The sequence below is a fragment of the Lathyrus oleraceus genome, chromosome 5, assembly GCF_024323335.1.
Source record: "Lathyrus oleraceus cultivar Zhongwan6 chromosome 5, CAAS_Psat_ZW6_1.0, whole genome shotgun sequence".
Lineage (NCBI taxonomy): Eukaryota > Viridiplantae > Streptophyta > Magnoliopsida > Fabales > Fabaceae > Lathyrus > Lathyrus oleraceus.
This window is the reverse complement of record NC_066583.1, coordinates 211,231,203-211,244,556: the sequence shown is the minus strand read 5'-3', so window position 1 is coordinate 211,244,556 and position 13,354 is coordinate 211,231,203. Positions and strand designations below refer to the sequence as shown.

Here is a 13,354-nt window from a genome sequence, read left to right as displayed (position 1 = left end):
ATTCATATACGATTACTCTAGATATGCGTATATATTTCTTATACATGAAAAATGTCAATCATCGGATGTGTTTAAATCGTTTAAGGCTGAAGTTGAGAATCAACTTAACAAAAGAATTAAGAAAGTCAAATCTGACTGCGGCGATGAATATTACGGTAGATATGACGGTTCCGGTGAACAACGACCAATGCTTTTTTCCAGATACCTAGAGGAATGTGGAATCGTCCCACATTACACCATGCAAGATCACCTAGCATGAATGGTGTTGCTGACAGATGGAACCAAACTCTTAAGGATATGGTAAGGAGTATGATTTATCGCTCTATCTTGCCAGAGTCACTATGGGGAGAAACCTTAAGATTGTAGCTTATGTTCTAAATAGAGTACCAACAAAATAAGATGCCAAAATACCTTAGTCTAAAACATTTTTATGTGCGGGGATATCCAGTTGAGGCAAGGCCTTATAGGACAAAAGAAAAGAAATTGGACTCCCGAACAGTGAGCAACTACTTTATTGGCTATTCTGAAAGATCTAGGGGCTACAAATTTTACAATCCCAAATTCAATTCAATTTTTGAGACAAGAACAACCATATTCTTTGAGGATATTGTGTTTGGGAGGAATAATAAGGTTAGAGAATTTGTCTTAGAGGAAGAATCGATAACAATTATAGAACTGATTCATATAGTTGCTTTTGATCAAGCAAGTACGGAACCTCCACAAGACATTGTTGAAATTCCTCCAACTCAAGATGATTTGGTAACTCATAAAGAGAAAACTCAAAATCCTCAAGAGAAAGTGTTAAAAGAACCAATACCTTTATAGAGATCTACTAGAGAAAGGAGAATTGCTCTTCCAGATGATTACATAGTCTTTCTCCAAGAACATGAGGAAAATAATGGCATGATGGAAGATAATCTAATTAACTTCCGTCAAGCCATGCATGATTCTAATTCGGAAAAATGAATTAAAGCAATGGAGGAGAAGTATAAGTCCATGCAAGACAATAAAGTTTGGGAACTTGTCCTATACCAGAAGGTGTGAAACTCATTGGTTGCAAATGAATTTTTAAGACCAAACAAGATTCTAGCGGTAATGTGGAGAGGTATAAGGCTCGTATTGTGGCCAAGGGCTATACCCAAAAGGAAGGGATTGAATTTAAAGAGACTTTCTCTCCGGTTTCATTGAAAGACTCTTTTAGGACAATCACAACTCTTGTTGCACATTATGATTTGGAACTCCACCAAATGGATGTCAAGACGGAATTCCTCAATGTCAATGTTGGTGAAACGATCTATATGGTGCATCCAGAAAACTTTGTGTCAGTAGAATCGAAGAATATGGCTTGAAAATTGATAAAATCCATTTATGGACTAAAGCAGGCGTCTCGTCAGTGGTACCACAAGTTTCATGAAGTAATTCTATCATTTGGTTTTGAGGTGAATATTTTTGAAGATTATGTGTATCACAAATTCAATGGGAGCAAGTACACTTTCCTGGTCCTATATACTGATGACATATTGCTTGTCGCCAATGATATATGTATGATGCATGAAACCAAGAAATTTCTATCAAGAACATTCGAAATGAAAGATCTTGATGATGCTTTCTTTATATTAGGAATTCAAATACATCGAGACCGATCTCGAGGTATTCTAGGATTATCACAAATGAGCTATATAGAAAAGGTACCTAAAAGGTTTGACATGCAGGAATGTAAAATAGGGGATACTCCAATTTTTAAGGGAGACACATTTAGTCTCAGTCAGTGCCTAGAAGGAAACTTAGAAATTCAAGAAATACAAAATATTCCTTATGCGTCAGCTGTAGGGAGTCCGATGTATGCCCAAGTGTGTACGCGTCTGTATATTGCATTCATAGTTGAGATGTTAGGCAGATATTTGAGCAATCCAGGAATGGATCAATGGAAATCAGCCAAAAAAGATTATGAGGTATTTAAAGAGAACAAAAGATTATATGCTCACATATAAGAGGTCAGAACAGTTAGAGATCACTGGTTACTCTGACTCAGATTTTGCTGGATGCCAAGAAAGTAAAAGATTCTCTTCAGGCTATATCTACATGTTGACTGGTGGTGCAGTTTCTTGGTGCAGTGCTAAGAAAACTCTTACGACTTCATCTATCATGGCAACAAAATTTATAGCATGTTATGAGGCATTCAACAATGGGATTTGGATGATGAATCTTGTCATTGGGATGTAAATTGTGGAAGGAATTGAAAGACCACTTAAGTTATATTGTGACAACAAATCAGCAGTTTTGTATTCCAACAATAATAGGAGCTCGACCAAGTCAAAGCATATTGACATCAAGTTCCTAATTATTAAGGAAAGGGTACAAAGTGGACGAATTTCCATAGAACATTTGGGGACAAACTCAATGAAAGCAGACCCTCTTACAAAAGGTGTTCCATCCAAGGTCTTTCATGAGCACACTGCTCGCATGAGTGTTTTACCGTTATAGGAGTCTTTGGTTAATGGGAGTTAGTCGATTATGAATTTTACGTTCTGTGTTTGGTATTATGTATGCATACTATGGTTTTGGTTATTTTTCAATTAATAAAGTTTGATATTCAGCAGTTTATATTTTGTAAAATAAAGTTATTGAACGATATCACTAAAGTAAAGTAGGACTAGTTGAAAATCAACATATATAGATCAACTTCATGTGATTTTCATGCTGCACATTTTATGATGGATCTATGTCATTTAGTTGTGTCACTATTAGTGATAATTGAAGAGTTTAGTTATGCTTATATAACAAAAATCACTTTGATTATGTATACTGACATGACTAATGGACGAGATACTTTGGATATGCTTAAAGAATATAATGACAAATTTTGAGCTCATAAAATTCTAACACATGTGAAAAGTTACATATGTGACCAGTGGGAGATTGTTAGAATTTTTGGATCACAAATGTAGTATTGCACTTGTTAGGGCCATTATTTAATTAGGCAAAACTGCAGTGGTCTAATTAATATTAAGTATGTGGCTAAAAATATAAATATAAATATCATATAATATGAGATTATTGTGTAGATACCATAAGTAATGTCTAATTTGATGATGAGGCAAAATAGAATATTGAAAACTAAAAAATAATCCTAAGGTTATTTATAGAAGTTATGACCTCAATTTGTAGAGCGATTAAAAATACAACTCATCGGAAAAAATTCTCTCTTCATCCCCATCAAAGAAGATTCAAGAAACCATAAGAAAATCTACAATTGAAGAATCACTACCCGATAACCTTCAACTATTTTTAATAATAGACTCAGATACGCTTCCGCTTACCTTCTCTGATTGAATTCTTATATGGATTTAAGAGATACAAATTGATGGATTATCGACTCATAAAAATTAGTTTAGAGTTCTATTTTTAATTTTTATATCAATAAAAACTATAAAGTTAAGAATAGATCTATAATATATATTTGCAATTCTCTCAAATCTTTGGTGATTCAGATCTACGTCTAAAAGATTTGGATCATCTACAACTTTAGAATTTTTTTTTGAGACATCCATTCACATAACAAAAACTGCACTGTGAGTTCTAGTTTCAACCATTATATTTCCAAAAAAAATTTGAAAAACTTGAAAAAATTGAGAAACCTGAAATGAATATTTTTTCTTATGACATTTCACGCATTCTTTCATCTTGTAAGGAGTGTTAGATTAAAAAAATAGCTCGAAATTTTTTAAAAAATAAAATAAAAGAGCTAAGTCTATTATCAACTACACTAAAATTTACATTAATCTTACATTAACATTATCGTTTATTTAGGAGAAAAATATCTCCACTAATTGCCATAATCAAAAACCAACATTTTCGTTTCATTATGGTGTACTAGTACAAGTCAAGTCATGTCTAAAACCTTTAGAAAACAACCAAATAAGCCACTTACGTCACACATCAAATATGTGTTACATTTTGAAGTCATACAAGTGTACACGGATACACAAAACATCAAAACCATTCATTACTAAAAACAAAACTTTGCAAATCGATACAATTATATGTGTTAGTGCTAATATGATGATTGAACGAAGCATTTACGTTTAGCACATTACGCGTCTCTAACCGAACCAGAAATCTAGAAACCTCGTAGGCTCCATGGTTGTAGGGCTAGGATGAATGCCATCAGTCACAACCTCTGTGGCCACGGCGTACACGTGGCTTTCTCAAACATGCTATTTTTGTTTTTGTTTTATCACTTCAAAAAACCCTACACGTGTCGCCACGTGTGTATGCAACCATGGTTTGTGTTTTTGTAGTCATAGATTTGTGACCATATATAGATAGATAAAACTATATAATAATATTATTTATAATATGTCCAAATGAGTTTCATGTTTTTTGCTATGCTACAATAATTATATGCTGATGTTGTTGCTGATGTTATATATATGTTTGGGTTGCATTTTCTCTTTATATTTAATTGCTTCTCCTTCTTTTTCTCTGCTCAATAAACAAACAAAACCAGTTATCTGAGAATTATGGGACTCTCGAACTTTCCCTATGCAGCAGAAGGTGTTATGCCTGTGATTGTGATGAACACAGTTTTATCTGTGGTTTTGTTAAAGAACATGTTTAGATCCATTCTCCAAGTGGTTCGTTGCACATCAAGTACTGTTACTAATTCATCAAATGTTGTAGAAGAAGAAGAAGTGTACTATCAAGATAGTAGTAGTTCAAGGGAAAGGAGGGTGTCGATAACACAGTATAAGTCATTGTGTTACAACAGGTCCAACATAGGTAGAAGTCCTATGGTAGAGTGTTGTGTTTGTTTGTCTGGTTTTGAAGAGAATCAGGAGGTGAGTGAGTTGCCTTGCAAGCATTTCTTTCATAGAGGTTGTTTGGATAAATGGTTTGATAATAAACATAGTTCATGTCCTTTATGTCGTTCAATGGAATAGTTAGTTAGTTTGAGGTTAATTAGTGTTAATTGTTAGTGTTAACTTGTTGTAGTGTTAAAGAAGAAGTTAATGCATGGTTCTATTTACTTGTTTTGTGAATCATGTTTAATCACCTCTCTAATTCTCTATGTTTTAGTTTTAACTAAGGAACAAAATTATACTGAAATTACGTTGCCTTTTGATTGATTTGTATGTGCCATCGTGAAAACGATGGGTTAATTGCAAAGTCAGGTCACATTCCATCAAATGAAGAGTAGCAATTAAAGACAATTCAGAAGGCAGCTCAATTCAAACAGGTGTAGTGGCATTTTACGTGTATGGTTGCCGTTCGAATACTTAATCATACGTGTGACATTATTGCCCCAAAACTATTTGATAAATACATAAATAAGAGTTATCAAATTAGGCTTGACCCAATTGTTTTTTTTCCCATTATTTTCGTCGTCAGTTTTGAGACTTTTTGTCTTCGAGGGTTAGAAGTGTTAGGCCATTTGCAAGGCACATCTTGAAAGGTTCAAGACCGAATCGAGCATACTGAGCAGATAGACTTTCGTTCCATCACATCAATTACCGTATAGTTATTTTAGGTATTCAAATATATTATAATTCACTTTATTTTTAATTTTTAGTTTGGGTGTTGGGAATTTTTAGTTTGGGCATTTAACTGTTACGGGCGGGGGCGGACCTCGAAGTCCAAGGAGCAACAAACTTACTAAATAGGGTCTCCAACTTAGCGCAACAACAAAATTCACAATTTCTAGCAAAAAGGACAATATTATGCCGCAGGAAGCCTTCCAGGGCGCAAGAGTCGGTTCCTGCTAGCATAGCTACATCATAGACGGAAGTCTTGAAGTATATCCACAAGTACCAAAGATAAAGTGAAAGTCATTCTCCACCTAAGGTTCGCCGCCCTCATCATTCACCGTTACGTCATCTTCAAAAGGACAAAAAGATATGGCACACACACTCTAGCTCTAGAACTAAAGAAGAATCTTCTGTTCATTCACAATTTTGATAATAGGATCCCGAGGTCTTTGTAGATGTCTCAAAAGCTACAAAGCTTTGATATGTTAGAACATGTAGATAACAAGATGGAATAATACCACATCCAAGGGGCAGTAAAGTGCAAGTTTTTCGCACTATCCCTGATCTGAGTGGTTCAAAACTCTCCCAAATAAGAACATATATTCATAATGACCCATTATTATGGGCGGGCTCAACGAGGCCATTAAGAGAAATAAGGAAAGTCTATGCGTGTTCATTGATTACTTCAAAAAAGTGGTAGTATCAGCATGGGCATAGATGACGGAATAAAATGCTGGATGTTTAAGACGGGGTTAATACCAAATTATATATTTTGGGAAAAGTTTGGGTTCAAGGGAGCATGTAATGAGTAATTTTTTGAATAGGATTTAACTCAATATCGATTATGAAAAGGATCTCTTGGCTGAAGAGGGAGATACAAGACATGAATCAGAAGACTCCAGGTTCGGTGAAATACATAAAAGAGTAATGATCGATGTAGATAAGATGGGGATCAGATTCCCCAAATCCAGGTTCAACACTTACACTCTCATGAACACTTTAAGAGAGAAAATCTAGAAATAGTGTGCAAATATTGAGTTCAAGGAAGTCGATCTCAGATATCTCTAATAGGCCAGATAATAATCTAAAATAGATAAGTATAAATAATTTAGTTTTCACAAGATTTATAGTCAGACGACAAATGAATGCATCCATCTGAAGGATGTGATATAAGAGATGATCAAGAAAGGATGACTTAGTTAGTACACCAAGGATGGTGGCCAGAAGGGATGTCAGGAGAATAAGAAAAGGCGTAGAATTCGAGAAGATTCTCCAAAGAAGAACCACTATGTTTGCAGAGAATTTTTTTTTCCAGAAAACTACTGAAGTTATCACTAGGAAAATCTGGAAAAGACAACAATAGTGAATATGATAAATGTCAGAAGCGAAAACACTAATTCATTGCACTATTACTTGTGTCATTCCAAGGGAAAAGAACCCATCCAAGGGGATGATCAAAAAGAAAATTGTTAAGATCACGACCGTGAGCAAAGAAGAGAGGAAGACGTTTACCGGGGACATGGCCGTAATCTTGGCCATTGAAGTATTACAACGTCGACGAAGGACGACGACAATATGCACTAACTTGTATGGGAAAAAGGATATATACAAGGCTTCTGCAACGTGACCAAAATAAAGATAAAGAAAAGGATATGAAAATTAACGTAGCCTTTCTCATTGTGAATTTAAGAGACATGACAATTAGGTTTCCAACAGTTAAAGCAAATTATTCTTACCATACAACTGTAGAAAAAGACTCTGGACAAAGATGAAGTTGATCATCACCTGCCTCACCAAGATCAATAAGCAACAATTATGTCTCTTGGTTAAATTTACTTTACTATATATGTAAAATGCACATGCTATAGTGATGTATAATTTTCTTGTAGCAAAGAATAAATAAATCTTCACTAAACTATATCTTCATTGTGATCATAAAAGGTTGCAACGAGTCAATTCAATGTAAAGTCTGCAACTAGCCATTTGCCTCATCTTTTCAGATATTTTTGGTTTAAACACCACTGCAATGTCCTTTTTGGAACACACCTTTTTGGTTAACCCCCTTTCCTCTCTTGATTTAAACACCATTTTCTTCTGGTTTAAACACCACAATTCAGGTTGACACCTTTATGGTTATACACCTATTTTTAGGGACACACCTTTTTGGTTAACCCCTTATCGTTTTCTTTGGGACACACCTCTATGGTTAACCCTTATCCTTTTCTTTGGGACACACCTTTATAATTAATCTCCATATTTCTTTAGTTTTGACACCACAATTTCAGATTGACACCCTCAGTGGTTATACACATCCCTTCTTGGTTTAAACATCATTCCCTTACCATATCAGTCTCAACGCTTTGGTAAAATCCTTGTCATATCAGTCACTATGCTTTGACAAGTTCCTGCTTTCTTTCATTACCATATCAGTCCCCGTGCTTTGGTAAGTCATTTCTTGGTTTAAATACCACTTTTGGGTTGACACCTTCATGGTTATACACTCTCTTTCTTGGTTTTGACACTAGTTTTATACTTTTTCTTGGTTCAAACACCATAATCTTTTTCCTTTGGTTTAACACCACTTTAGTCAGCTTCTAGCTCTTTCCGGTTTAAACACCACCCCAATTATCTCTTTCTCAGTCTTAGTCCTCCAAACTACGAAGCTCTTACTTCCTCATTACACTATGAGGAAGTAGGCACAACGATGCGAATCCTTGGCGAGCACTTTTATTTCCTTTCCCCACATTCTCTCTCTAGTTCTACGAACTACGGGGATTTGACTTTCTCACTGAACTATGAGAATATGTAAGCATGAGCGTCCCAATCCTCCTCGAGCACTCTTTTTCTAACCCATTTTCTATTTTGCAAGTACACGAAGATAACAACACCCATCCAAGCAAGAGCATGCAAAACGGTTCCCATGAAATACCTGAAGGTGAGAAAAACAAGAAAGGGGGGGTTTGAATTGTTTGGAAAAATAAGCGCTTTTTCAAAATGAAAACCACACAATGATTTTATACTGGTTCCCTTATAACACAAAGCTACTCTAGTCCACCCGGCCAAGGTGATTTTGCCTTCAACAAGGACTTAATCCACTAATCTTGAAAGATTACAAACAACGTCTAAGAGAAAGATCTCTTAGTCCTCTCAAGTATACAGACTTCACAAAGTCACTTGAGGAAATAAACAAACAATAGATAAAAGATTTATGTAATCTAGAGTGCTTCTTAGAAAGCAAATATTACAGTATTAAGAACAAGAGTTTTTCACGTTATAAGCAAAAGTTTCGTGAAGATCTTTAGAGAGCAAGAGTGTTTTTCTTGAGCGTTGATGTTTCAGTATAATTTTGGCTTGTTGGCTTACTGATACTTGTGTAGTACTGAATGTTGATTTGCAGTCCTTTATATATAGAAGTGAGGTAGTAGTTGAAACTGGTGGATATTAAAATGAATTTACGCCATCACTTAAATAGCTTCTGCAGGATAATTTTCTCTCCTTGAAATGACTACTTACCACAAGTAGTATCTTCTTTATTGAAATTGGAGATTAACGTCTCTTTCTTAATTAGGAAAACCATTTGCAAATCTTTACTTGACTTTAACGTTACTCTTTCATGATTAGCAATTCCATGATCAGAGTCTTCAAGTATCTGAGAATCTTGGAATCTTGCTTCTGATGTAGATCTCTTTTGAGTTTTGATGGATTTCTTCAGATAGCGCTGAGAGTTTCTGGAGTTAGACAACCGTTGTTCAGAGTCAGAACTTCTAGAGCGTATTCTTGTTCAGATGCTTCTGATGTATTGCTCAGAGTTAGACTTTCTTGAACGTGTTTCCACTTCAGATGCTTCTGATCATTTGATAATTTGTATCTGATCTGGTTCTGTATCTGATGACATCATCAGATTTCTTCCTTCTTTCTTTAGAACCCTACACACTTAGAAACTTTTCGTTAGGGTGCCATTTTTGGTTTCATCCTTTGTTATCATCAAAATCAAGGAATCTGTTGTAGAACAATTTTTGTTCTTACAATCTCCCCCTTTTTGATGATGACAAAACAAACTTAATTAGCAGATGAAACATGAATAATATCAGATCAGATAGACAGAAGCTCCCCCTGAGTTAGTGCTAGGGAGTTCAGAAGTTCTTACCAGAGCTTCTAAGTAAAGAGGTTTCTGAAACTTTCTGCAATTTCTTAAGTCCAAGTTAGATAATTTTATTTTTTAAGAAAAATATGTTGCAGAGTGTTTAAGGTATTAGACAATATTTTCATCAGAGCTATTAATGACTTCTCCCCCTTTTTGTCAGAATCAAAAAGACATAGTAAAAAAAATAAATAAGTAAAGAGAAAAACTTGTATTCAGATAAAAGCACAAAGGCAACAAGAACTAGAAAACATCAGATTCAGAGAAAATAAAAACAACAGGCAAGCAAAATAAATCCTAAGTGCCTAAGGGTTCGGAGGCGGAGGCATTCTCTGAAGCAACATAGCAAGCATGTTCTGGATGTTGTCGTTGACAGTATCTTGCTTGTCCATTCTGGCCCGGAGTTCATTCTGATCTTGCTTAAGTTCTTTTAGAGTCTGAAGAACCATAGGGATCACAGAAGAGGACTCTCCCAGAGTCAGAGCCTGTTGTGCTTCAGCTTCAGCAGCAGCTTGTGCTTCTGCATCCGCCAGAGCCTTAGCTTCAGCTTCCTTTAACCTTAGGATTTCAGCTTCCCTTGCTCTTTCTTCTTCTTCCAGCCTTCTAGCTTCTTCTTCAGCTTCCTTTGCCAATCTCTCTTCCTCTAGCCTTCTAGCTTCAGCTTCTCTGGCTAGTCTCTCTTGGAGTCTTGCCTCAGCATCTCTGATGTAGCCATTTCTGACTTGTTCAGAGATGCTCTTCAGCCTAAAAGCCTCAGAGGTCATCCAACCAATGACTCTGTTCCAGTGTGTCCTTACAGATTCAGGATCATCACTGACTTCAGAGTTAGTGGTCAGAGACTTGACCTTTTGTACTGAAGCCCCTGCTACCAGCATGATGGATTCCTCAAGGGTAGGTACAGAAAGGTCAGGTTCAGAGGTAAGAGGTGGAGATGTTGGAGGGATGAGATTTAGAGTTAAAGGTTCTGGTTCAGTTTCTGATTCAGGTTGAGGTTCAGATGTTTGGGGTGAAGCGTAAAGAGGATTTAAATCTAAAGGTTCAGTTTCAGTTTCAGATTCAGGTGTAGCAGAGGTGTTTGGTGGGTTGATATCAGAAGTGGGATGGTCAGAGGGTTGGTCTCCAGAAGGTTGTATTTCAGAAGTAAGGGTAGTTGTTTGTTGTGGTGGTGAAGTTATTTCAGGTTCTGTTGGTTGTTGTGAAGCGAGTTTTTGAGCATAAATTTGAGCTATGGTTGGGGAGTCAGGGTCAGAGTATTCTGGGTCAGAGGAGATAGAAACATATGGGGGTGATTCTGGTTCTGAGGATGATGAAGAGGAAGTGTTTTGGTTTAATTGTTCAGGTTTAGAGGGAGGTATGAAAGTACGGGCGATATTTAAAACTGGTGAAGGCTGTGAAGTTCTGGTGGTTGAAGGTGGAATTTCAGAGGTTGTATAGATGGGAGGTGTTGTGAGAGGATTAGAGGGAGGAGTAGAGGAAACCATCGAAGGTACAGAGGTAATGGGAGGAACAGACATACCAGTAGAACTTTTCAGAGGAGCTGAAGATCTGCTTCCAGAAGCTTCTCCAATTCTTGCCTTCTTTGCCTGAGATGCTATCTTCTTCTCAGAGAGACCTCTCTTGTATCTGACGAAGTCTTCTTCTGAATCCAGACAGTCGTCGAGGCTGAAGTCAGAGATGTCAACACCATCATCCAGCAGACGCTGAAGATAGATAGCAACAACATCTCTGGGTTCATTCTTGAAGAACCTGGCAAGGCCATGAGGCATCTTCCTCTGATCTTTCAAAGAATCCCAGGATGTGTCCAGAGTGGGTCTGACTTGAATCTTCTTAATTATCCCCATACTCTTGAGATTTCTGGCGTTCAGAGGCTTCCCAACATCTATTGCCAGATCATCCATCAGTTTGGTCTTTTCCAGATGATCTACCAGTCCATTCTCGATGAAAACATCAGATAGCAATCTTCCCAGAGGGATGTAGGATCTGGGCTTCATGTTGTTTCTGGTTTCTCTGACAGAATCTCTCAGATATCTGAAAAGGAGAGCAGGGAGGCAGATCTTCACACCCTTCTGAATGCAATACAGAATGCATTTCTGGTCTGCATTGATGTAGTCAGAGGAGTTAGAGGCTGGACGGTGGTGAATAGTTCCTAGAATGATCTTCAGCCACACTCTGAGGTTCTGATGCAGCTCTTTGTTCTTTGAAGGATTTCCTTCAGTGTTGGGTTTGAAGATTGTTGGATTGATTACATCAGTAATGCGCTTTGACCTAGGAGGGATGTTGTAAATCCTTTTTCCTCCAGCTCTCTCCATGTTCAGTAAAGAGGCAATTGACCCTTCAGTAATAACAATCTTTACCCCCAAAACATAGGAGACGATGAAGTGGTCATCTGCATCTGCAAATCTCCAGAACTCCTTGATGAGAAGAGGGTAAACAGGACCATAAAGCCTTTGGAAGTAGTTTTCCCACCCTTGTTTACGAAGTTCTTCAGTGAGATCAACGCCATTTCTCTTCAAGTTGTCGAAATCTACTAGCGATTCACACAACACGTCCAGTCCTTCAAAAGGGGTTGAAAGGTTAATATGACGTTCACGGTCAAGAACATGGGGTTCTTTGTAAACAGGGGTGATGGTGACGCCTGTAACCGTTGGAGTTGGAATGCTTGAAGTTTGAGCAGTAGAGCTTGATTCCATTTCTTGAGAGAAGTTAAAGACTTGTTGTTGTTGAGCGTCCATGGTGAAGAAGAAGATGAAGATTGAGAGTTGCAGAGAATGCTTCAGAGAGGTTAAGGGTTTTAGAGTGAGTGAGAGTGATAAGTGTGTGAAATGTGAGAAAAGTGTTTATATACTCTAAGTAAAACACATGCAAAACGACACATCAATTTGCGTTAGAACACAGCTCAAGATTGCACGCTTGGGGGAAAAATGATTACAGCTAATTAATGAATGTCTAATCCCAACAGTACGCACACTGCTCAAGGAGATTTCAAACGTCTGTCCTTTGAATTTCTTTTGACAGCTGTCTAGAAGTTCTAGGGTTAGACGCTTAGTGCTCCACGTGTTGATGTATCTGATCTTCAGGAATACCAAAAAATTGATTCCTGGAGATTTCTAACTCAGATATCTTCTTAACTGGTAGAAGTATCAGAGTCAGAGGCAGAAGTGTATTTGTTTTTATCAGAGTCTCATTTTACATTTTCAGAGCCATACTTCACTCAGGGCAATTTTTAATGTTCAGATGTTCTAAGATAAAAAGAAATCTATCTTCAGCTAGAGGCTTAGTAAAGATATCTGCCCATTGATGTTCAATATCAATGAACTTCAATGTTACTATCCCTTTCTGAACATAGTCTCTGATAAAATGATGTTTTATTTCAATGTGTTTGGCTCTGGAATGTAGAATGGGATTCTTACTTAAACAAATAGCAGCAGTATTATCACAAAAGATAGGAATGTTACTCTCAAAGATTTGCAGATCTTCTAACTGATGCTTCATCCAGAGCATCTGAGTTGTGCACAGTGACGCTGAGATATATTCTGCTTCTGCAGTTGATAGAGCAATTGTTGATTGTCTTTTGCTAGCCCAGGATATCAGATTGTTTCCCAGAAGCTGGCAATTTCCAGAAGTGCTTTTTCGTTCTATTCTATCTCCTGCATAATCTGCATCACAGTAACCCGAGAGTCTATAC

The 13,354-nt window shown here is 36.9% G+C and overlaps 1 protein-coding gene across 1 annotated transcript; it reads left to right on the top strand.

Moving 5' to 3' along the window:
- Positions 1–4,390: 4,390 nt before the first annotated feature.
- On the top strand, positions 4,391–5,042 carry LOC127082974 (probable E3 ubiquitin-protein ligase XERICO). Its single transcript, XM_051023205.1, has one exon. It carries the CDS (start codon positions 4,524–4,526, stop codon positions 4,941–4,943), a length of 420 nt encoding a protein of 139 aa, XP_050879162.1. The 5' UTR covers positions 4,391–4,523; the 3' UTR covers positions 4,944–5,042.
- The last annotated feature ends 8,312 nt before the right edge of the window (positions 5,043–13,354 follow it).

Bases quoted from the DNA above. Each gene is read 5' to 3' on its own strand.
- LOC127082974 (XM_051023205.1), top strand. From the start codon at position 4,524: ATGGGACTCTCGAACTTTCCCTATGCAGCAGAAGGTGTTATGCCTGTG.